This window comes from Poecilia formosa, unplaced genomic scaffold (genome assembly GCF_000485575.1).
Source record: "Poecilia formosa unplaced genomic scaffold, Poecilia_formosa-5.1.2 Scaffold159, whole genome shotgun sequence".
NCBI classification, from domain to species: domain Eukaryota; kingdom Metazoa; phylum Chordata; class Actinopteri; order Cyprinodontiformes; family Poeciliidae; genus Poecilia; species Poecilia formosa.
In genome coordinates this window covers 1,213,922-1,239,814 of record NW_006800098.1, presented here as the reverse complement: position 1 = coordinate 1,239,814, position 25,893 = coordinate 1,213,922, and the positions used below count along the sequence as shown (strand labels likewise).

At 42.0% G+C, this 25,893-nt stretch overlaps 1 protein-coding gene across 15 annotated transcripts in view; it reads right to left on the bottom strand.

The window, feature by feature from the left end:
• erc1b (ELKS/RAB6-interacting/CAST family member 1b) overlaps positions 1-25,893 on the bottom strand; it is a 126,674-nt gene that overhangs the window by 92,771 nt on the left and 8,010 nt on the right. For 8 of the 15 annotated variants that reach the window (XR_001663657.1, XM_016677586.1, XM_016677592.1 and 5 more), the window contains exons 2-10: positions 23,464-24,276; positions 21,287-21,364; positions 20,547-20,702; positions 6,416-6,672; positions 6,149-6,320; positions 3,159-3,233; positions 2,102-2,257; positions 1,452-1,544; positions 46-213 (exon numbers count right to left, since the gene is read on the bottom strand). Coding sequence is in view for 12 of the 15 variants with exons in the window: in XM_016677586.1 (XP_016533072.1) it covers positions 46-213; positions 1,452-1,544; positions 2,102-2,257; positions 3,159-3,233; positions 6,149-6,320; positions 6,416-6,672; positions 20,547-20,702; positions 21,287-21,364; positions 23,464-23,961 (1,653 nt within the window). In the remaining 3 variants the exon portion in view is untranslated. The remainder of the gene's footprint in view (positions 1-45; positions 214-1,451; positions 1,545-2,101; positions 2,258-3,158; positions 3,234-6,148; positions 6,321-6,415; positions 6,673-20,546; positions 20,703-21,286; positions 21,365-23,463; positions 24,277-25,893) is intronic. The other 7 variants (XR_477145.2, XR_477146.2, XM_016677589.1 and 4 more) reach the window with 1 other exon arrangement.

The following is a 25,893-nucleotide window of genomic DNA, read 5'->3' as shown; positions in this document are numbered from 1 at the left end:
CGCAAATAACGGCGATAAGCGGGGGGTGGAGGGGAGCAGGTTTACCTCGGTCTGCAGTATGGCAGCTCTCTGTTCCTTGGCAGTGAGCGACTCCTTGAGTACGTCCACGTGTTGCTTGCTGTCAGAAAACTGGTTGTTCAGAGTCTCCAGTTTGGTCCTGAGAGCTAGCAGCTCGCTGTCTTTGCGACTCAGCTCCTGTTTCGCCTGCTCCATCTGAGAAACGTGCAGGAAGGACAACATATCTAAATGTGTGCTGTAGACGAAAGCATGGCCTTCTTCTTTGATTTATATCCCTGTTGAAACTCACTGCAAGCATTTCAGACAGATTCAGTTTTTTAATGATGCATTTGTACCATTCGCCATCTTAAATGCGCTTGTTATGTAGCAAACAACTTCGACGAATCATTATTGAAAATTAGGTGGAGCATTTCTGAGTATTGTTGGTTTTCTTTCATCAGAAATGATCTTTTCTGCCTTTTTTTTTTTTTTTCTCTCTTTCTTTCTCCTGTTCTTCTCATGATAAATAATAATGGTAATTGCAACAGGCAAGTTTCTGGACATGCACAGTGAATAAAATTTCAAAAGTGTTGCTATGATAAATCCAGCAGCCTCAATTACACCGTTTCAATTGCGATTGAAAAAAACACAGCTTAAATGAATTATTAGTAGACCAAAATCAAGATGGCATTAAAACTGATGATGAGTGCAAGTAAACCAGTAGAGCGGAGAGTTCTTTCAGTGGAATACGTGCAACAACTTGAACTATTGCACACACAAAAACTAGTGTAAAAATCTCACTGGAAGAAATAAGATCTACTTAGTGAGATGATATACAAGTTAAATATGTTACTGGTACAAAAAGAAGTGCATTTATTGTCCTGGTTTTCCAAGTTCTCTGCTGAAAAGCAAACAAAAATTAGAAACACAAGTCAGACTAAAAAAATGTGAGCAGTCCATGTGAAAAGGTCTGGTTCGATTCTGCTGCCCACTCTGATTTTAAAGTCTTACTTTCAAAGGAACTGATGAATAATTCATTTTAAGGTAATCCAATAATAATTCCTCATATTTGTAGCTATTTTAAAATAAAAGACATAATCTCCATTTCTTTCAGCAGCTCACCCGACATGTCAATTCACACTTAAGGCATCTGAGGAGAGCTGACCCAGACCTTTAAGCATGAAGCTTTTCGTTCTAGAAAACCAAATCAATTCATCTGCAAACCGACCCACTAGATCATGCAAGAAGAAAGAGGCGCAGGTTAGAGGCGGCAACCTGCAGGAGTGCGTTTTTAGCAGCTATAAGACCACTTACAGTGCAGAAACTGAAATGAAACGCTACAAGCCCAGCAGGCTGGGGTTCTACTGATAGACGCTACTTAAGCTTCAGCCTGTAAGAGATGAAGGAAGGAAGGGAGGAAAGAAGGAAAGCGGACACAGAGGTGCTTCTCTTACTGCAGACACCTCCTGCTGAAGCTCATTGGCTCGCTGCCTTAGCTCCTCCTTCTCTGATTGGCTGTGAGTTAGCTCTTCCTTCAGCTGTTCAACCTGGCAGGAGAGGAAGGGGTCAACACAGGGGGAGGCCTCCAGTTTTCCTTAAACCTGTTCTCCTTCCTCACATCTCAGCAGAGGGAGACGGAGATGTGAGGAAGAGACCTGATCGCGATGCCCAGCATGTCCGCCGGCGAGTGTGTAAATGTCATAAGCAGCAGCGGGGGGGAAAAAAAAAAGAAAAAAAAAAAAAAAAAAAAAAAAACACGTCGCAGTGGAAATTAAACACATTTTTTAGTAAAGGGAGACTACTGGGGAAACTGAAATATGTAGTCTGAATGTATAAAACCCAGTAAATCAAATAACACTTTTTTAAAAACCATGCTTTTATTAAATTCACTGAGAACATTTTATGCGTTATGTTAAGTTAAAGCAAACCTGTATCCCCTAACAGATAATAAAAACTATAGTTGTGATTCTGTTGAGAAAATGTTAATTTTTTTTTTTTTTTTGCCTTAAGGAAGTGAAAGGAGATGTAAAGATCCTGAAGATTCACACCAGGGTGAAGCCTAAGTGTTGTGGGTAATGTGTGTGTTGCTCAGTGCATTGATCACCTTGTTCTTCATAAACTTGGAGTGGGATCTGTAGACCTCCATCTGTTTGATCTCCTCCTCCCTCTCCTCGCTGCTCAGAGCGCCGTTGGACTTCAGCATCATCACCTCCTCCTCCAGCTCCCTCATGCCGCGCTCCATGGAGCTGATCTTTGCATCCTGACAAATTCGTTCATAAACAGGTTACTTAAAAAGTTTGATCAAACGTGATTAATGTCTATTGCTGCTGTTGCTTCCTTACGTTTTTAACTGTACCGCCACAGATTTTCTCTTAGGTATGGTTTCGACTAGACCTTTTGAAAAACTTCTTTTTTTTTTCTTGCTGAAACATGCAATCCATTTTCATCTTTAGCTTTTTAGCTGTTTGGCTCAAACTGACTGCTCATAATTTCATCCACCTCAATAAAAGCCACTCTCTCTTCAACTTTGCAGAAATTCCTGCAGCTTCTTCAGTGCTGCAGTCGACCTCTTCGCAGCTTCTCCGTCTAGTTTTTATTTAAAATATTTTGGATACAGATCTATTGTTCAAATAGTTTTCTGATTTCAAGCGTAATTTATTGTTTTGGTACCCTTCTCCAACAATGAGATCCTCCTGATCCATTGTAACCACTCTGCCAACCGTGACTGAGGCCAGAGGATGCAAATCAGGAACTCCTGCCGGGACCATAATTTCTTTCAGGTTAAAGAGATTAAATGTAACCGATGACAGATGTGAACTGAAGAAAACTCGAACTGAACCAAAACATGCTCCAGAAAAGTTTAATCGCGTGCAATGCAACCGTGTTACTGCTGCTCTTCAGTTGTTGTAGTCAGAATAAATGTTAAATTAGAGGATATTTGTAAGGATTAATCCAAACAATCAACTTATTTCACAACACCTGTTGTTTTATTGGGTTTTCATCATTCAAGAGCCACCAGACTAAACTCTAAATCAGAGCAGAGCAAGCTTTTATTTGAAGCTAAACAATAAAATAAATAAAAGATTTTCTAATAAGGTTCTATTAAATCTGCACAAGTGTACCACAAGTATCAGAAATTAAAATGTCACCAAGACGCTTACCTTCATTTCAATAACTGTCTGCAGGGCCTTGGTCTTCGTCGATTCTGGCGCTGCTTCGTATCTCCTGTGAAGCTCCTGAGAGACACAAACGCCACGACGGTCAGCAGAGGACAAGCAGGAAGACACGGCGGGATGAAAGGAAGGAAAGACAGAGGAAGGAGACGATCGCGGGGCGGGAGAGGAGGCGAGGGCGGCTGACGGAACGGGATGGCGGCAGGGCTGGATGGCTGGCGTGGGCCGTGGTGCGGGAAGTGGGGAGGACGGGGAGTGGTGGAGAGTGGATCGGTGGGAAGGATGGGCCGAAGAAATGACGACGAAAGAAGGAGAGTGTGGAGGACAGGACGAGGTCGTGGGGACGGGATGGATGGAGTGGCGTCTGGGAGGAGGCGAAGGGACAGGGACGGACGGAGAAGAAGGGAATGAGGGATGGCGTGATGATGGAGGACAAACAGGAGAAGGCAGAAACGGGGGGGACACATGGAAAGGAGGCGGGACAGGGACGGAGGGAGAAGCCGGAGAGGACGAGGAGGCAGAGAGGAGAGGCTTCCTCCGAGCAGAAGAGCTGGATTTTATCTTCCTCGGTTTGATCCGGCCGTCCCACATAGCTCGAACAGAAAGGAAGGAGGCTGATAACTCTGGCACAGTTTCACAGAATGATCCGACCTGACAGCCTGAGGTGACGCTAATTCGTTCAGTTCACTCACAAACTTAACCTGAACCTAAATTAATCTAAAAAAAAAAAAAACAACAACAAAAAAGAAAAGAAAAAAAAAACACAACCAAAAAACTTTTTTTTTTACAGACTCAAGTGAAAAACCTGTAACAAAAGTCACATCATCCACACCACATCCACATTTCTAAACATGTAGCTGCCTTCTGGTAGATCCTCCTCCATCACAGCTGCCTCACCAAATGAAACGGGAGTAAGGATGAGAGGTATGTGAAGGAGGGCAACGGTTGATGTGAAGGCACAAGAAGAAAAGGAAAGGACAGAGAGAAGTGCCGGGCAGGGCAAGAATAAAGCAGAAAGGAGGAGATGACACAGTATGCATCACTGCTTTTCTTTGGCCTCTTACACTTTGACAAAAGCAGCAAACGCACAAAGACAGGAAAGTACAAAAACCTGGACAGCTGGGTGACATCGCCGGAGGGGCTGGTAACATGCACACCAAGTCAGATAAGAGCCCTTTGATATTATTGTTTGTGATAAACGATAAAGTTTGATAAGCTTCCGTCTGCTGAAGTCAGAGTGAACATGGTAGTAAAGCCGAGGTAGCTGTCTGAGACCACAGAAAGAAGATTGTAGCAGTTTATGAGTCTAATAAGGGATTTTAAAAGGCGTCAAAAGGACTTCAAATCCAGTATTCCCCCTTGACAGAAGGTAAGCGTTTGAAATAATTGCAGACACACCAAGTTCTCACTGTTCAAGGAGGTTTTAACTGAAAGCAGACTGCGGGACTCGTAAACAGGTCTCCCAAATCTCCCTTGTTATTGTTGATTTAACTGTAGAATCAGAAATTCACTAGTATAACTTTCACTGGATGTGCGGAGGAAACTTTAGCTCTCGAAGAAAACGATAACGCTTGGAAGAAGAGATGTTGGAAAAGAGATCAGGACTTCTGGATTAAGACTGTTTGTGCAGATGAGTCTAAATTTGAATTATTTGGAAATCATAACTTTTTTGTACCTTAGCATCAAGGACAAAAAAAAACACTACACATTTTGATTGTTTTTAATAATAGTTCATAAAGATAAATCAAAATTAAAATTGGCGACTCAAAGCTATACAAAACCTTGAGATCAGAAACCAGCATAAAACACCAATCAGCATCTCTGATAAAAACCTCTTATTAATTTCACATAAGCCACAAAAGACTCATAGTAGTCAATGCTTTGGCTAAACCAATTTCCAAAATGCAGCTCGATTTTAAATCTTTTAACATTTTATTCTTGCAAGTCTTCTATACAACAGGTCTTTAATTAAGTGAACAGCCGCTCTGCTCCCAGGAGGCACTGTGCTTAAGAGCAGGAGATGTGGCAGCAGAATGCTGCAGGGACTGCTTTATTAATTAGTCGAGTAAAAAGTGTCCCGTAGGGGGGAAGCGCCAGCGGTACATCAGGAAATTAGCAAGACAAATTCTCAGCAGGAAGTATCTTTGAAAGATAGCATAATGCCACTGCGGTTCCTCGTGAGATTGTTTCCTGTAGTTCTCCAAACACCAGGAGAGATGCAGATGAGGAAACAGGAAGTATTTACAGAACGCTCATGAAACACGAAGAAACAACAGTTAGGGCAGGCTGACGTATTTATCTTTTGTTGATACGAACTCCTAATTAATGTGTTTAACTTTCACTGTACTATAATTATCAATGTGTGATTGAATGGGAATGACTGGTTTCATTTTAAACTGTCCTAGTAATCATTGTATTTCATTTCATATTCTGAAATGTTCTCACAATCATGTCCTGTTGAAAACACCGACTTTAACATACGAGTTTATTTACTGTGGTGGCGGCAGCATCATTCTGTGTCAAGTCTGGAAAGTTAAACGCTTTTTCTGTACTTTGTGTCGTCATCTGCCCACATGTGAAAAAGTTAAAGTTCTTTAAACGGTTTTCCAAAGCCCTGTACGTACATTTAACTGGTTTTAAAGCACAAAGCAGCAAATAAAAGCATTACATTTATATCTATATGAATGCTTAATATGGGTGAAATATTTCATGACGCATCTCTGGCATTCTTTGTTGTTCATTTCACATTTGTGAACACTAGGGGGAGCTGTTGTATGACAAATCCTAAGTGTACAGGGCAAAATAAGTTTGGACAGAATTTATGAAAGAATGAATAAGAAAAGGCTGGAAGAACAAAAATAATCATTCAGGATAAGGTGTGTCTACATGATTGTTTGTAATCTTGCATAAATACTGCACATTGTAACCAAAGGTACATGCCATGGAGATCACACACACCATGGAGATCGCACACACACCTCTCTGAGCTGAAGCATCTCCTTGTCTTTTTGCTCCAGCAGCCCCTCCAGTTGGTGGATGGTCATCTCTGCGTCAGCGAGTCGCCTCGTTCGCTCGTGGTCCTCCTCTGTCGCCCGCGACGACAGACCTTTACTCTGCAACATCTCCAACAACTTCTTTATTGACTCATCCCTATCAGACAAAGAAGGGCACACAAGTCATGCAGAACCCGAAGCATTTTCAGCCGGAAGAAGTTATGCAACCGCTGCGAGTCCCTCCGCCTCTACCTGGCGGTCAAAGTGTGCTTCTGCGTGTCTATCCTCAGCTCCATCTCTTCCACAGTCTTCCTCAGGAGGAAGAGCTCCTTGGCCTGCCGCTCAAACTCGCTGTGGAGACGAAGGAAGTTCTCCTCGGTCATCTCCTGAGGGGGAATGGGCTGGGCGCCAAGTCGCCCGGACTCCGAGTAATCGGATTGGAAGAGCTGATTGAGATCGCGCTGGATCCTGAGCTCGTCTTGTAAGGCCTGGATGGTGCACTGAAGATGCTGGCAGGACAGAGACATAATCAGTTAATAACCGGGAGCATGTAGGGATGCTAAACGAGGCGATTATTAGAGTGCGAGTAAGAAACCTTCGCAGAACAAAGCAGGTTCAGGCTCGCTACAGTTCAAACCGAAAGATGCTGTGTGGCATCTGCCGTAATTATGAATCCTTCACCTCGACACAAAGCATGTTCTGTGTTTGCGCTGCTTTCTCCGAGGTGTTCTGGCCCCATCCCACAGCACGCTGTGGGGATTATATTTCCCTGGTGACCTGCAAGCTCCTGGGGATCACAAGGTTGAGCCGAGGTAAGCTGCAGAGCAAAAGAACATTTGCCCGGCTGCAGTCATCCTATTGTCTACTCTGCTGAGGATAAATGGGAACCACCGGAGCTGAAACGACGGCCGCCGGAGTTACTTTTCAGCTCGTTTTGTTCGTTGGTGTCTCTGCGGACAGGCACGCACACTACAGATCCATTGGGAAATATTCAGGGGGGAAATATGCAAAAAAAAAAAAAAAATCCAACAAAATGTTATTCTGATGAACATGAAAAATTCTTTTATTTAAATATTCTTCACAGCCTCTATGTCACTCAGTATGCAGAGTTTTATTTGCACACTACTCATGATGCAGTCATGGTACTTCAGCCTTAATTTAAAAGATAAAATGCAATTAGTTTAAATCCGGTTGTTGTGCATTTTTGGCTTAAAATAATTATGCATGAGTAAAAAGTTAAGTCCAGGTACATTTGCAATATAGTGTGCAGCCGTTGTTCATTTTACAGTGTAAAATTCACTTCAACCTCACTTCTAAATTATCTTTCTACATTTAATTATACCCAAAACACACCAGAGCTGTTCTCAGTACAGCGGAGCAGCTTCTTTACTGCTACAAGCTGCTACAACAAGAACATCCCAGAGACAATAATGAGAAGAATCTAGAACAACTCCAGCTTTATTAAATTAACACCATACTTCTCATTTGACAGCACGATCTCTTCAAAGCTACTGGAATGAGACGAAGATTTATTTGGTTGCAATTTGCAACATCAAAGCCAGATGTCACTATTCTATATAATTATAGCTTTAATTATCTTAACTCCAATATGTGCAGTGAGGTTTATTGATTTGGAAGTTGTATATATTAAAAAGAAAACTATCCCCCAGTCCTCATCAGCGTGAATCACTGCAGGATGAACCTGGAAACCACAACGCATCACATTTAGAGGCGTGGAACAACAACATCAAGCTACAGCCTGACTGATTTGCGCTTTTAAACCCTCTTACGATCTTGGATCATCTGAAGCGACATCACGGATACCGACAGAGACCGACAGAGGCAGCACATGTGTGTCATCTTTGCAGATGTGTTACTAAAGTGTGCTGACAGGTGCTTATACACAGTTAGAACGGCTAAAGAAGATTTGACACAACCGGCTCTGAGTCACTGTCAGTTAAAGCTGGAAGTGATGTCACCGTGATGTCTACTTAAATGTGCCACATGCGACCTGAACGGCTGCCAGGTCATCACCTTAGGAGCCGCGGTGTGTTCCCAGAGCTAAAGACGACGCAGGCAGCAGAGAGGAGGGAGAAAAGCAACACTAATAAAACAAGAAGCTGGGGAAAGAACGATGGTAAAAGACGGCGTCACGTTCCTGCAGCAACGGCCGATCGGCATCGAAGCGAAGAAAGAGAGGAAAGGAAGAAAATGGTGAGTGAAGATAAAACATGCAAAACAACCACTAGATACGACGAGAGAGAAAAGGTAAAGTCAAAAGGACCAGATGGGGATCACACAAACACTAAAAGCTTGCATAAACAGAATCATTTCAAGGCCTTTATTGCTCCAAATGTCTCCAGTTTGTGTTCCCTGACAGCCAGGACAGAATCATCGCTGCTCTCTCCCCACCCAGTTGGGTTTATTTCCACATTCCTACTGACACGAATAAAAGACAATTAGCAGTGTTATCATCTTAATCATTCCCTGGCTGTTGTATCCCCTCTGTGTGAATGTGGGTTAGGGCTGCTGACTCATACAGTAGAGCTGCCTTGCACAAACTCAAATAGGTTGATAGCTGACATTTCTGGGACTTCCCTGAAGACCGAGAGGCAGGCGAGAGAATAAAAAGCCTCCTTTTCTCTTCGCTTTTGTTTCTGATCTAATCCCGGCGTCTTCACGGCGGCAACACATCCTGCATCGCGTTATCGTAACGTTGGCCCAATTCAGCTGTCGAATATCCTTCAACATATTGAAATTGAGCTCAAATAACACAGGTGAGTGACATTAAAATATGATGACTGATGAGCAATTTAAGCAAATAGTGATCATTGGTTGTTCTTTGATTAATAAAAATAAAAAGTTCACGATCATGAGTGCTTGATTGTTCACAAGACTCCATGTGTCATCTGCACCGGCAAGCGAAAGTTTGCCAAGCTCCACAACAAACATGTGGATGATCAGGTCAAAGGAGGCAAAGTTAGACTTTTTCGCCTAAAAAAAAACAAGACAGTGCATCTTAAAAGCACCGTGGTCAGCATTATTTGCAAACAAAAGAAGTTTGTGGTCACCTGAACCTTCTACCAATATACCAAAGCTGAGTAAGACTCAGTGGTCACCAACACGTATATTCACACCAAGAATCTAAATGTGTTTGTTACAGAAGCACATTTAAACACAAACGTGGAGAAAAATGCCACAATGGTCTTCCTAAATAAAAAAAAAAAGTAAATCAAGCGGACTTCAGCAAGGAATCCAGCAGATGCAGTACGATGTCTGGCACACAACTTCAAAAGGCAACATGGGAAGAATTCAGAAAGAGAGCAAGAGGGAGCGAACATATCCATGCAGCTGGAATGCAAAGCTGAAAAATGCCAGACCACAAGAGAGAGAGACAGAGAGAGAGAGAGAGAGAGAGAGAGAAAAAAATATTGCAAGGAGGAAAAGAAAACCAGAGTCAGAGATAGGAACAGAATGAGAGAAAAAAGAGAGAGAAAACAGTTTAGATGTGTTTACCAAAAACAGAAGGGTGATAGGACGAAGGTCTCCTCAGTTTCCACTGAGTCGTCAACTTTGACCCTGTCAGAGCTCGACCAAACACTGACATGCAACCATAATCGCACACAAGAGCTGGAAAGACTCATTAAAAACACAAACGAGTCACGTTCCCTCAAATAAACCGATACAGGTGATCCGAAACCCACACTTATGAGAAAACCTGCACGCCTTTTCCGCTTTAACTGCTTCATTGCCATTTTGTCCGCAGTTAAGATTCTGCGTCAGGCTTTGACTTGATCAGATGAGACAAGATAACAATCAATCCAATTAAACATTGATGCCGATTGCATCTTCTCCGACAGTCCTCATATGTTTGCATTAGAAACATCCTGCAGGACGTCGGCTACAAAACGCGGGGCATGCGTCTGTGATGCTAATTCACAGATGAGAGACGATGCTTTTCTGTAAACACAGACGAGTACAGCAGACTGAAACGACTGTGGATCGCCTGAGCAGTAGGCTCTTCATATTTTAATGATGTAAAAACACAGTCAGCAGAAGCTATAACGAGCCTTTATGATGCATTTTGAACATGAATTCATCGGTGACCTTAACTGCCCTCGGCGTCAACATCCAAGCAGGCAAAAAGCTTCAAGCTCTCTACATTCCTATGAACAATCTATACAGGCCGCAGGAAAGAGACAGCAAAAATAAAAAAGTTGAGCTCCCATCAACTCGTCCTTTCACTTGTGTGTGTATAAAGAAAAAAAACAAATCATGTGGGTCCAACTACCCACATGATTGAAATTCACCCCTTGAAATCAGCTCAGAATATATTTCCTGCGACCCTCAAGTCGCTTTTTCCAGAAGGTTTCGAAAGTTGTTACAAGTCATTGAATCTGTAATTATTGGAAGAATCTGATGTTAGGAATCAGCATGACCCAGCCTCCCGCCCTCAGCCCCCCACTCCTCACAGGTGGTGCGCCCACATGGAGGGGACTTCCTGCTGCTTTCTCAGGGTGAGCCGGGTCGACCACCAGGCGCTCGCCAGCCAGAGACGTTATGGTGGAGATCGTTTCCCGGGGTTTCCCAATAAGAGCAGATCGCATAGTAGATCCTCTGGAAGGACTACACAGGAGGAGCGTAAACTAGAATATCATCAAAAAAATGAATTTATTTCAGTAGTTTAATTTTAAAAAGTGAGATTTATAAATCAACACAGTAAATTGAGTGACACATTTCTAGGCTTTACTTAACTGGTGTTAATAATGACGGCTTGCAGCAAATGAAAACCTCAAACCGAGTTTCTAAAAACAATTAAAAATACTGTATCTGTACTTTTATCATCTTTAACCCATGCTAAAAAAAATCTGAAATAAATACTTGAAAAACATAATTTTTTGGAAACAATTTGCTGAAAATGAATACCTTTTTCAATTGTATTCTACATAAATGAGATAGCCTAGGTACATTGTTAGAATCAATAAAACAAGCCAAAGATCTCTATTAATGTTTTAGGCCGGATTTTATTCATTTAGCGTTCTTGTGCAGCTTTAAAGAGAGATTTTTAGGAGAATGGAAACTATGGAAGAAAACTTTCTTTTCCTTTTTCCCTGACGGCATTGAACTTCTGCACGAGGCAGAAAGACTAAGGAGTGGAGAGGTGGTGAACCACACTATTGTTAAACAACACCTACACAAATATGAATGCAACAGACGACTCCTCAGAGAAAAACATCTCCAACACGACATTCACATTTACAGAAGTGAGAAGCAAACAAGAAAAATGATTTTGTTTCTATCTTTGAAGGAAACCTTTTACTGTATGGAAGAAGCTGAAACAATCCTCTCAGTCATTAACAGACATCTTACTGTCAGTAAGAAAAATGTTATATAATAGGGCAACTTACATTAGAAACAGCAGGAAAGTAATAAACATTTCCAACCGTCGGCCCAGCGGGCAAGTGCCCAGTATGCCCTGGTGGATACCTACTAGAGGTAAGCTAATGACAGCTCATGAGAGCTCCACATACCCCGTTTTGACAAAATTCAAACTACTCTTTCAGGGTAAAGGGGTAGACAATTTCAAGTTTGAGCTAGTGGCACAAAAGATTTTACTCCTGAAGACAAAAAGTCAACTTATGCAAATGCATTATCTGCGGGGAAAAAAAGCATAATTTTTACTTTGTAAATTCTAAGAAAAAATATGATGCACACCAAATAATCCAGTTTAAGCAATGCTGTTTTTTGTGTTTTACCTCTATACATTCTACAAATCAGGAGTAATATGTCCTTTCGCGCAATCATTATATGTAATAGAACATTTGCAAATCAAAATGCGCAATCACTGGAACTTGATTTAGAATCAGAAGGAGATGAGAGAGGACAGGACAAGGGAAAATCAGCTTGTGAATATAGTGACAATTTCTCCATCCTTCCCTCTGGCCACTGCTCATCTGTCGTCCAAAATTAAGCATCCCTGCTTTATTACTCCTCCGTCTTATCCCTCGCTTATTCCGCTCTCGCAGGGTGAGTCATGCTTCCCCCCTCCCATTTTCGCAAACAAGACACGCTGTGACAGGAAAACACATGCACACACATTTAGACGGACACAAACACACACGCCAAGCACACGCTGAAGCCCACATGCGGAGACACGCATGTGATGTTGGAAGCATTGGTCATGCTGTGTGTGTGTGTGTGTGTGTGTGTGTTCGTGTGTGTGAAAGTAATGACCGTGAGGAGTTTGAAAGCATCGCCCACTCAGGCATTAGACAAGAGGAAGATTAACACACTTTCTCTTTCTCTGAGGATAAAGGTGGAGGATGAAGAGCATAATGAGGAGGAGGAAATAGATTTTTGAAACAGATGAGTGCCTAGAGGAACAAGAGAAAGTTCCTCCTTCCTCCTTCCATACACAAGTATGGAAGGAGGATGGAAAGTTGCAAAAGATGGAAATAATAGACATACAAAAACTCTTCTAATTGTAACGATAATTTCAAATGTGCGTACTAGTGGGTAAAGCCTGCTCTGCTAAAGAAAACACCTACGCTTAGCTAAAATATCCCTTAACACTGAGGGAGAACAAGTTATATTCTGATGAAACTTGTGAAAAGGTGGTGGTGGCAGCATCATGCTGTGGGGCTGCTGGTCTTGACGTGGATCTGGATTTACTTGTAGATGGATGGGCTTATGATCAGTTCAAAATAACTCTTTAGTTTGGACCTAAAGCTGCAGATGTGTGCAGGAGACCCGTGTGATGAACATTGTGCTAAAACATGCGACGGTTGGGTGAAACCAAAGTTAAACTTTTCAGCCACAAAGAACGGACCTGGGTTATTTGTCACGGCAGCTGTTTTTGTACGATTTTATGCGTTGGCTCGAAAGCTGAAGCTGAAGAGGGATTTCATTTTTTTTTCAGCATTCAGTTCAACAAAGGATGACCTCAGCAGAGGAAAATTGAAGTTTTGGAGTGGCTCACATAGAGAAACAAAATATTTTGGGTCTTCCACAGAGAAGACTGTCGGCAAAAGCAACCTCGCAAGAGAAGAGTGTAAAAATTGCCAAATCAAGATACGGCATGCTAATAGTCTACTGCAACCTAAGGAGACAAAGATGGAGTTTTCCTTTTTAGTATTTTTTGCCCAACTAAGTCAGAATGGATAGAGGGAATCCGCACAGAACAATTTATGAGCGTTGCCAAAGATTTCCAAATAGATTTAGGGCCGGGCTTTGACCAGGTTATTGCACCTCTTTCATTTCTTAAATATTTTTCCCCAAGTCTGTTCTGTTTGCGTAACACCAAAGATTTCAGAAGCAGGGAGAGCAGCGGTGCAGGGAAAGTGGGAGTGGCTGCACTGTAATTCTGTTCACTCCCTGAAAACTTCTCCCAGACTTGCTCCTTATAAGGGAAGACATGGCTACCGCAGACAGAGACGCACTACGGTGGAAGGAGAAAGTGGATGGAGCGAAAGGAAAACAAATCACAAAGCCACAGAATCGTGTGAAACAAACCGAGCCTCTCTTTCCTTTCGTTTTCACATGGGTCTCGTCTCCCGTTTCTTTTCGCAGATAAATGAACGCGGAGAGGGTCGACTCCCCGTTTGAGTTAAAAGTTTTATAAGCCTCCGCTCCTTCCCTTGCCTCTCTCAGTGAAATTTTCACCACACGTATCCTTCGTCACGTTTCTAATCCATACCTCCTCCCTCCTCTCCGTCCATCTGCCTTTTTCTCCCCTGCCCTCGCTCCCTGTATTTATTTTAGCCCTTCTCTCTCTCTCTCACCTACCTCTTCATCCTGGCTGAGCAAACACACAGGTTTAAGGACCATCTGTTACTGATGAGCATTCATAGGTGGAAAAACACACGGAACATACTTCTAAATCTCAAAGCGCAGGGACAGCAGCAGTAAATACACCGCTTTCTCGTCGTTTCTTGGGCCTAAAACTGCAAAGAGAGTGAACAGGCTCACGCAGAGGCTCTTAACAGGAGAGGAATGAGTCATAGGTCCTCGAGCGGAGCAGAAGGAGCACGAAGAGATGGAGATAGGATTGTTTCTGTGCTCGAAAACACCACTTTTAAACATTTCTGCTGAGCCGGCTTGCTGCTTCCTTCAGGGCCGCTCAGTGTAATATTCACCCTGACAAACAAAATCACGCTCAGATGTTTGTTTGTTTTTTTTCTCTCTTGCCTCCACTGAACATCAGCTTCCTTACTGCTTGCTGTGCAGAAGCCAAGATTAGATGAAAGTTTCAGACCACCAATTTTGTACTGCAATAACAGCTTCTCCTGACATTCTGTTGCTGCAAAAATATCTGCATGTTTGTGCAAATGAATGTAATGTTTAGAAACCAAATGATGTCTCGCATCATAACTACAAAGAAACAATAACAACACAATAGAGAATATACAGTTGAAGCCATGATGACCATGCTCAAAAGCTATTGTCAGTAATCCTAACCGTCCTAAAATATAAACAAGTTTGTCTGATTTTATGTTAGAAAGTGAAGAATAGTGCAATTCTGTCTTTTTATACAACGTATGTAAATATCTGGCTTCAGCTGTACATAGACACACATACATGTTCATCTCTAGTTAGAAGTGTCTGCAGAACAAAAGTCAGGGTATAAACCAAACCCAAACACACAAAAAAATAATTCAACTGAACTGAAAGGGGGTGGGGGGGGAACACTTATTTAGAATCGCAATCAACCTGCGAGCTCAGAAATTAAAATGCGTCATCATGCTTTACTTTATCCGTGTCGCATTCTGGTGGTTTTCCTGGCATCTCAAATCAACACAGAAGAAAAGCACACCACCTGATAGTAACCAATGTAAAGCAATAACCAGGTTTAAATTAATAGACAACATTCATCATTCTCAGTGTAATTTAATTCTAGCCGAGAAAAGAGAAATGCTGCGAAATGATTCACCAAAATATGAATTTACACTTAACATGTAACATTAGTACATCTACAGCTACGTGAAAAAATGTGTAAAATGTCAGAGCTTCTGTTAAGTGCATGCTCAGCTTTTTTTCCCCCACACACATCCCATCAATGTTTTCCACTAAAACACTCATGTAAAAGTCACTATGTTTCACAAAAAGCGATTTTTTACTCTAAATATAACATCTCTGTCCTTATTGTGATTTATTTCCTATTGGGCATCCTCGTTTCCCTACACCTTCCGAGTCTTTTCATCCACTTTCTTCCCTCCTGTCACATCGGCTTCCATCAATCGGGCCGATCTCGACGTTTCATCTGCTTCCTCAGCTCGGTTTGTTCTCATCAACTGTTTTTTTCTTGCCCTCCCTCCTCCTGGAGCTCACTTTCTGTCTTCATCCATCCTTCTGTCTCCTGATTTACTCTCTCGTCCTTTTCATACGTTTTACACACCTTTACATTTCGAGTCGTGTTCCTGATCCATTATTTACCAGCGGCCACACCCCACCTATATCTCCCTCCCTTTCTTCTGCGACTATGGCGGTGTACAGATTGCTGGCCAAAGCGTTTCTAAGAGCCAGCTGGCACCCAAACTCTTGCTGGGACCATTTTTTTTTTCTTCTTCTTCTTCTTTTCTGCACGGTGAAAAGAAACTTAACACGGGAAGCTTTTGGCAACATAAATTTCCTTTAGATTTGAGCTCCGTGGAGACGACCTGAGAGCTGGGGACAAAGTAATGAAATAAGAACTGCCAGAGGCACAAATGGGATCCTGGCGTAATAACATTAAGTGATTTGAAGTGATTATAAGCCGTCACTCAGGGAGCAAAAAAAAAAAAAGCTGATACGAAGTGTTGTGAATCATTCTGGCAGCTGTTTTCGCTTTAAAGTGCTCCAACGAAACAAGCAAATAACCAGTTTTGCTTCTAATAATTCAAACCGGGATGGCCTCTCTAAGATGTTATACATTTGTTGGGTTACATTATTGCTATTCAATTTCAGAATGAAATACTTACGTATCAAAGTAAGTTATTTAAAGGAAAAGACAGATGACAGGACGAGGCAGAAGGGTGAAGGAGAATCTCCTTTTTTCTGTCTCATCTCCGTCCATCTCATCCGATCTCTCACCTGGAGGTAAGGGCTGCCCAGGTGTAACAGGCGCTGTGCTCAACTGTCTGTTCGAGTTACACTCACACACAACACGCAGTGACACACCGCTGCTTTGATTTTCCTGCAGACAAAAACTGAACCTCCTGAGCCAATAAATGTGTACTTTCTAATCCATGAACCACTGAGCCTGCAGACATGCAGCAAACTACGTCAATAAGACTCGTGTGTTGTGACGGAGGTTAAAGTTTCCTCCATCTGCAGACAGACACACATGAGCTCTCTTCTGTTTCCCCACCAGCACTCTACTCGGCTAAATTATTCACAAGAGTCAACACAATGCAGCAGAATCGTACTGCTTCATAACACAAACGCAGGGCTTTTTTTTTTACATCAAGCCACAACCAATTTCTTTCAATTTCCACAAAAACACAAACCGTTTCAGAAATATAGAAACAGAGTAATGTTGTGCTCAGAAACTCTTCTGGTTTGACCGAGGTAGTCATACCAGTTTTTGTCTTTTTGTTTTTTTTTTCATGTTAGAACTATATACGACAATGTATTTTATTTTTTATGACTAAGTGCAAGGTATAAGCACATTTATGTAAGAGTCAAGTGAGTCTGCACCCTTTGGCACACTGAAGCCCATTTGTCTTGACCCTTTGCATACAAATCCATCTGTGGAAACATGCAAGTTCACACACAGACACACACACACACTAGCTGGTGTAAAAAAAATTTGTTTCCACTTATAATCAGCTGGTAAAAATCGTTCAATTCGGCTCCGAACACAGGCCTTCCTCCTCCCTCCGAATCTCTCGCGCACATTCACACCCATGCTGCCTCTGACATCAGGCCAGCGCGCCTCGTTCACAGTACAGTAGATGATAGATTGCATCTCGCACTCGCAGAAACGGACGGACAGAGTGGTTATTGTTCAAGCTGCTGTGATTTAGTGCCGGGACGAACTTGCACCAAGGAAGGAGCGCGATGCACTCGCACAAAGAAGTCAAAGCTTGATTTATGGGGAGAGTGAGGAGTCAAATGAAAGCAGTGATGCTTTTCCTACTGCTGCTTGACTTGTAATTGTGGCGGAGCGTCTGTCTGGTTTGAGGGAAGGAGCACAAGAGGCAAAACTGCAGGCCAACGAGAAGGAAAAGGGGGAAATATGCGCATTCCACACATTCCTTCAAGTTCTCCATTTTCTCCCACTTTTTTCCTTCTTTCTGCTTGAAACATTGTTCTTACCTTCTGCAATCAAAGAGGAGGAACGAACCGAGTCAACACATTCAGACACACACACACGTGCTCTGTGTGTGTGTGTGTGTGTGTGTGTGTGTGTGCAGACAGTAAAGCAAGGCAGCGCGCTGAAGGAGATGAATGAGACTGACCACACTGAAAAGAAGAGACACCAGCGGACTGAAAGTTGGACTTAGTGGGACGGCCGCATGTCCGATGTTTTATAATAAATTCTGGAGTGAACCGGCTCCGCGGGTCCAGATGGAGAGTGGGGAGTGTGTGTTGGTTGTGACAGGGAAGGAATCTGGTGGTGGGAGTGAAATGACAGTAGAACAAAGAACGGTTGGGAAAAAAAAAAAAAGAGAAAGTCTTGTGACGATGAGTAGAAGGTGCAACGAGGGAAAGTTTACTGAATGTGGATGAAATAAAGATGAAGGATGGTTTTTAAGATAAAATGTCTCATGACAGTTTTTCTGGACGAAACTCGGGTCATTGTTTTCTCACTATGTGAGAGGTGCTTCTGTTTCCACATTGTTGCTGTGCTGTCAGTCAGCTCTATATGATATTCTCTAAGCAGCTGCTGTTTTTGCAGTTCTTTCAGTTTGTTTCTATTTCACTGGTGTGCGTGTTTGTTTTGGGGAACAAACACTCCCTTTTGGTATGAGTGCATGTAAAAGCTCCTCATAATCACAGTTGGGTATGGTGGAAGGTCTGGTACAATCCCACAGGCCCTGGAAAAGTTGGGCAAGTGTCTGAACTCTTTGAAATACCGTTAAGTTTGAAATTAGGTCGTCACTGGACCATCTCAAAGGGTAACGATGAAAAACTAAGGCGAGATAAACACAGGAATGGTTCTTCTGTAACGTAGTCAGTCTTCTTCTACGGATATTTTTGTCCCCAGACCCAAATCCTAAAAGAAACTTGTGGGGCAAGCTGAAGATCAAAGTGTTTCCAGCATGTGAAATGTTTTAAGAGAAGAGTAGATGCCAACAAAAAGGTGGTTGGACAGAGCATTGCCAGCATGGGGCACTAATGTTAGTGGCAGAAGTGATTTTGGTGATTAAGAAATATGTCTTATCAACTTGCCCGCTGAATAAATTTATTCAAAGGCTGGATTTTTCATAAATATTAAGTAAAGCGAGCATGTCGAGAGAATACAATGGAGAAATGGAGAAGAGATGGAAGAGGATAAGAGGAGAAGAGATAAAGATAATGAGTCAGGCATGAAGGAGGAGGTGAAAGTGGAGAAGTGTGGAGGGAGGAAAAGGCAGAGGGTGGAGAAGAGATGAGCTTTCCTCAGCGGGGGAGTGAGTTGGCTTTTATGTGTCTGGACTCATATTTATTAAAATTTCTGGAAGGTAATTTAATCCTATTGCTAACACCAAGATGATGGCGAAGACCGAGTGGTGAGGACACAGTAAGGAGAGCCGACTTAGGACGTGACGGCGCCGAGAGAAGAGAAGGTTCATGAGTCGGAGGGGAAAGAAAAACAAAAAAGTGGAAACAAGATTAAAGTATCCATACAGGGGCTACTTCTTCATTCTAGAGCTGAGATGACATGCTTGCATGTTGAAACGCGTGTGGGTATCCATTGTTACAGCACCGGCACCGATCCAGAGGGAAAAGAGCTTGAGGGCAGCTCCAGCAGACCAGCTATATGAGGCATTAATAAATTCATCAACCCTTTGTTCATCAGCGAAGGCCTTATTTAAACCGAATGAATCAAAGATTCATTAAACTGCTGGAAAACGTGTTCTGATTTAATTTCCTATTGCATAATTTCACATTCCAATATGACTTCTTTTTTTTTTTTGCCCCCACATTTGCCTCCAAATTAACCTTCAATAAATGTGCGTGCACGCAAATAACACCGCCACAACATAAATGCGGCATGCTACAAAGTCTGAGGAAAGCTTTCTGAAGTGGCTTCGCGGCGTTGATGTGAGAAACGAGGCGCTGCGGCTGCAGCTACATGTGTGCATGTCATCTCTTGTATAATATTTCAGCCTGCTGCCAGACAAGCAGAGTCTCTGTCTCATCCAGATGGCTGCAGCACCAACAGACAGCTGGGAGTCCCTAAACCAGGCCGCGCTGCCTCATCTGTGGCTCTCCACTCACGGTGCCGAGACAAATCTACCAACACAGACCATTAAAATAAACCCTGCCTGTGGTGATGGCTGCAGTCTGCAGGAGTATTACGCTAAAGTCATTTTCAATCTGCTATCTGTAACTTTTCTTTGTTTTAGGGTAATCCGGACAGTTAATTAAGTCAATAATCTCTCATCATTGTGAATCTACAAAACACTTAAATAGACAAAATGATACCACTTGGACTTTTTCACATCTCATCCTAGCAGAGATTTTAATTTTAGCTCTCAAATCAGAATTTTAGCATCCCATCGTCATTATTAGCCACACAAATCAGCGTCATTTTTTGTTCATGCCCATGCTGGGCTTTTGTTTAGCTCATTTCTCCCTCCTTTATCACTGCTACAGTTGTCTTTATTGCCTGCTGTTTATGCACATTGAAGCATATTTATGTGTTAGAATGGCCCAGTTAAAGTCTAGAGCAATATCCAACTGAGAAGTCATGGCAAGACTTTAACCGCTAGCTGATTAAAGATGATGTTGAGATAAAAAAATTTAAAAAAAAAACAATCAGTAAAAGATAGTATGACCAAGTTTTAACTCAGATGGGCTATATACACCTTAGTAATAAAACTATGTTTTGTTGTTGAGACCAAGTCACACCACTAACCAAAGCACTAGAGATCATATAATAATGTACATTATTAGCTAAATGCAAAGTTTTCTTAGTAGGGGCAGAAAAGATACCAAAGGAAGATGAAATACCAAAATACCAAATTATATAGAAAGGAAGAAGTGATTACAGAATATAACAATTTTTCAGCGAATTGACTATTAAACACTAGTTTCACCTTATAATTCCCTCTGACGTCAGACAGAGGTCTGCAAAAAGACTAAAAAATATGCATTCAATGTTATCTGTTCAATATCATTAAGTAAGCTATTCTTTTTCTTTTTTTTTGCTTCAAAAATGTCCTGTAAAACAGGCTACAAGCTGAAGGCCTCCTACCTGTGTCTCTTCCTGCACCACCCTATATTGCTCCTTCCACACGGCCATCTTTGTGGCTTCGTCTTTCCTCAGCGCTCTCTCCTTCTTCAGCTCTGGACTCCAAAACGTCTTTATGGAGTTCATGGAGGAGCTCAGCTTGGACTCTTTGCCCTCCAGCTGCATGAAACCACAAGCAAACGTTTTGTCACTTCGTCTGATTTAAGTGCTCACTTGCAGCAGAATCCAAAACTGTCTCCAGTCCTGACTCGATAGTACAGCGACCCTTTGGTTTCTCTTTTACGGGAAAAAAAAACAAAAGAAAACACAATTTCCACATGTGTGAAATTTAACATAAAACCTGCTTTTCCTGACTTCAATATTTAGCATTTTGTTATTGAATTTAGCGGTGTCCATGACATAAGATCACAGAAATCTTCAGTAAATAGATTTCTGTTGTTTTTATTGTTGTGGTTCACATGTGTTTTATTTTGTAATGCGTCACATGCATTTTTCACATGATTTTTGATATATGTGAAACGCATGAGACAAACACATGAATCACATGATGTTCCACACATGTAAACATGTCAACACGTTAACCCTTGTGAAAGCACATGTTCAAGCCATGTGATTTTCTTTTTTTTCCCATTAGGGATTATAACTCAAGACAACTGAATTCTCCCAAAGTTAAAAATAAAATAATTTTTTTTTTACAAATGTATAAATTTTTTATAAGACATAAATAAAAAAAGAGCGCGTACCTCTCTGCGCAGCAGCTCGTTTTCTCGAAGCACTTCTCTGAGCTGCGTTTGCAGGTCTGACATTGCCCCTTCTCTGACCTGTAAAAGCACAAACAAACAGTTTAAAATGTCTTTCTCTTTTCAACTAGAGACACATTATGCTTTTCTGCTGCAGCACTACGACATTACTAGCCCTTAAAATGCAGTATCTTCTCAGCTGGAGTATCAAATTGTCTCATCGATCAGCTGGATTATTCTCACAAACTCTTTACCAGCTCAAACTCGGCGTGCATCTTTAATTTCCCGGCGTTTTGAAACGATGAAAAAGTGGAAATAAAGAATACTGGAGATATTAGTGTCAGCAGTAGAGCACAAGGTGGTTTCCAATGTGCATATGAAGATATATTTGGTGTTTAGACTATTACCATTTAAAGTTACAAGTGTGGGCAATTGTGGTCCCCAAAACCCATGATTACCATTTTCCACCAACTACGGACTGAGCCAACTAATGCAAATGAGCAAAAAGGTGATTTTAAAACAAGCACACTTGTTTGTTTTTCAGTTAATTTGCTCATGATACATTGCTAAAGGTGGAATGTGTTTAAAATGATTCATCTGTGGAACTCTTTCACTGTAAGGTGCCGACATCGTGAATTGCAGCTGGACAAAAAAAAAAAAAAAAAAAACTGAAATAAAAGTCTTGGCTGTTTCCAATATTGCAGTCCTTTAATGGAGTTAATGCGATTGAAACCTTGGCAAGTCGTGACACAGCAAACGTTTAAAATCAATAGAAGGAGAACAGAAGGGTTTGCAGCATAGGATAATTCAGTATTTATGAGAAAATGCTCCCTGCATGAATCCTTAAAGCCAACCTGACATGAGCAGCATGTTAAAGAATTAAAAATATCCTGGATTTATTTTTCATGAACAAACAGACTACTACTTTGGTTCTGTCGAAATCATGGCAGGTATAAACTTTAATGAATGTGACGCAAGTAAAAAATAAAAAATACACTTAATGAAATTACAGTAAATCAGATGCGGTGAGACACTCGGTTTGTTTTGTTTAACATGTAAATTACCTGCAGATAGAAGAGGAGAGCTACATCTGGAGAAGGTGAGCTCTCAGGTTGTGACTCATGGTGAGGAGGTAGTGCGAGGGCAGACCTTAAATATAACGTAAGAGTGCCCACACTGTTCTTGATTTACTTAGCTGAAGGGTGGTTTAAGAAGACAATGACACCTATTAAAGATGCCGGGCCGAAAATCAGTTCAGGCTTCCCACATCCTGGATTCACGCAGGGAAAGTGCAAAATGCATCCGCGTGACTAAACATCGAGTTGCGCAACCAGAAGTGAGTCCTTCTTTTATTTTTTATGAGCCGACTGGAAGATAAGGAGTCTACTGTTACAAAGACAACGTCAGGACCAGGCTCTTACAAACTTCCCATTATCTGCTTAGAAAACACTTTAATTAATCTTTAAAAAAAAACACACAAAAAAAAACGCCAAAAACCATTTTGGCCTCAAGCTTAGTCAGAAAGTAAAAGTACAGGCCAGAGCAACACTGCAATGACACAACATGGTGATGTGCAATCATTTCCTTTTCGTTCGAAACATGAAGAAGACTGAAAATAATCCATGTTTTCAAGCTTCTTTAAAATTTGAAAAATGTGTGTATAGGCCTGTCACAATAATTTCTCTTTTCTTTCTCTTCTTACCAAAAACTGAATGATAAAAATATTAAGACTTTTATTGAATTCAGGTTTGAATTCAATCATTTCGATTCAATACTTCAAAATTATTGAATTATCTTTGAATAATTCTGAAATATCATTTTGTTCACACAGACTTTAGTTCATTTTATTTGTCTTTTCTGTTGTTTTATTTATTTATTTTGGAGATTTAAAATGTCTTCCAGTTCCAGTCTTTAAAAGTTCATTAGAATTTAAAGGTTGGGTCCTTGAGAATGTGCTCTTGCATTATTGTGACACTGTTACTATTATTTTCCTTGAAAATGGTCTCAAAACAACAATATCATCATTTATCGCAATAAGTTCTGGGACAATTTATCGTCTAGCAAAATTTGTTATCGTCACAGGACTAATTCTATATTGGCATATGGTAAAACTTTCATGTCATGACTGTTGGTGTTACGGTGGATGGCCGTAAGATAAGGTTAAAGGTCAGAAGTCTCACCTGTCTCATGGAGTGAGGAACAGTGGCTGCTTGTGGAGGCTGGTTCTGCAGCTCCCCTCCAAATGCTATGGCATCAGCGGGCATGAGGGCGGCGCTGCTGCTCCCTCCTCCTGTGTTTATATTCGGGCTGCTCCCCATCACCGCTGCCCTCACCCCATACGGCACCCTGGCTCCGGCTCTACCCAGGGTCATGGTGCTTTTGGGCGTGCTGGAATTCAGCCCGCTGCCCATGCTCCCCACCGGGTCTTCGGCTGAGTCGGTGAAGTACATGGGACCCCCGGTGGCGTAGGCAGCGTTCAGGGACTGAATGTTCTCCATGGACAGAGTCTTTCCCGTGCCGGTGAGTCCGCCGCCGGAGCTGCTGCTGTTGTTCCGCCGGTGTCCTAAACGGGGGGAGCGCGGTAGGCGCGGCGAGCGGCCGGGACTCCCGGACACGGAGCCGTTACCGTTGGAGCCGACGACGTCCAGCTTGGAGACGGAGCGGGAGCTACCGTACATGGTGGGCGGAAGGAGAGCCGGGTGCTGCGCGCGAGAGTGTTTGAGTCAAAAAAAGCAGCTGATCAAATAAAACATGTAACTGATGAAAGTCCCGGTCGAACTGATTTGCAAAAACAGCAAAAAAATAAAAACTAAACAAATAACTGAAGCTCCTCTTCACTTGGGTTGGGTCACGGTATTGACATAGCTGTGATCAAAGCCTTTCCAACACCCTCTGTAATCCATAGGCTTTGTTATGAAGTAGCGATCCACGGGGGGAATCTCTTTAGATAAAGAGGGCGAGGTGATCCACAAAGCCTGGGATGATGGGATCAACTGAAAAGAGACACAAAGAGCCTTGATTAGGAAAGATCAGGGAAAGCAAAAACACATAAATCTGCCCAGGCTGGGGGTTTGAGTTTTGACTCTGAGTGACCACGTTTACAGCAAATTCTGCTTCTGCTCACCAAATCAATATATAAAGGACATGAACAAGTACAGCTCCTCAAAAATATCTGACCATCATAGTACACTTAGCACTGAGAAGCTGAAATACAACGTTGGCCCTGCACAGCTTTAGACAATTTATAAAGCATTTTGGCTGATAATCAATGACTATAAATTTGGTTGATCCTCTTGTTAGAAAAGTTAGTTGTGTTCAAGCTTCAACCACCAAACCGTCGATGTGTGGTGAAGAATTTGGCAGTAGTGCTCCTTGATCAATGTAAATGCACCTTAACATAGGTGTGCGCCTCCCCTGAACAAAATTTGCCAAATACGCACTAAAAATATAACAAAGCGTTCTGTCTAAACTTGAAAATGAATGAAAGGTGGAAAGCCATAAATTTAAATAGAAATGAATAGTTTCAATTTGCTGTTTTTCTGTTAATCATACGCAATGTTGAATCAATTACAGCCGATGCCAAAAATATTAATTGTTATACTAATGTCTCAAAAACGCCAAGAAATTAACATTTTGTCGTGACAGCCTGGAAATGGCTCATGTGTGTTGGATGAACCGAATAACCTAAAAAGAAACCGATTAAGTCAATCATAATCCTAATTTCCATAGCAGTGAAAATAATGAGACGTGTCATTTCTGCAGCACCCCTCTGGGTGACGAGATTAGCTTTTTGTTGCCCTTTGAATCAAAGTTTTTTGCCTTGGCTGACGTCTTCTGATAATGCTTTGTGACATAAAAATGCAAGCCTGATAACCTGGACATTCTGATTTCCCAGGGCTCCTGAAGTGTCCAACCTGTGCAGGCTACAGGGTTGAAATGAGCCCATGTCAACAGTGAAGGAGCATTTTGAAATTTTCTCTCTTAAAATGAGTCAACACTCAAGCCCCATGATGTATCCTTGGAGACAATGATGTCACCCGCAGATCAGCGAACACATGAACCGCTGGACACACGAATCGGTCATCTGATCCAGATTCTCCCCTTACGGGAAGGCAGCCCTCTGCATATTTAAATGACAGGAAAACGTGGCCTCTTGTAAGTGCGTAACTGCAGTGGTAAACACTTCATCAGCTGAAGCTTTTGAATCTTCCTGCCCCTTTTCGCACCTTTTTACAGTCTGACTCCTGTGATTTTTTTTTTTTTTTTTAAATCGAGGTCTGTGGGCAGAGAGACATTGAAGCCAAACACACCCTCACACTGGGGCCACACGTAAACGGGGACCATCTGCTCCATCTCCCCTCAGGCCAAAAAACACACACCTGGAAAAAAACAGGCCAGGACCCTGCCTCCAGCACACGCACACACACATACACACACACACAGGGATTTTACTTTTACATCTACAGTTAGGAACAAATGTACATAGACAAATCAACTTGCTTACAGACAACTAAAGCGCAGTGGCGCAGTTGGTAGCACTGTTGCCTTGCAGCAAAGAAGGTTCTGGGTTTGATTCCTGGCCTGGGGTCTTTCTGCATGGAGTTTGCATG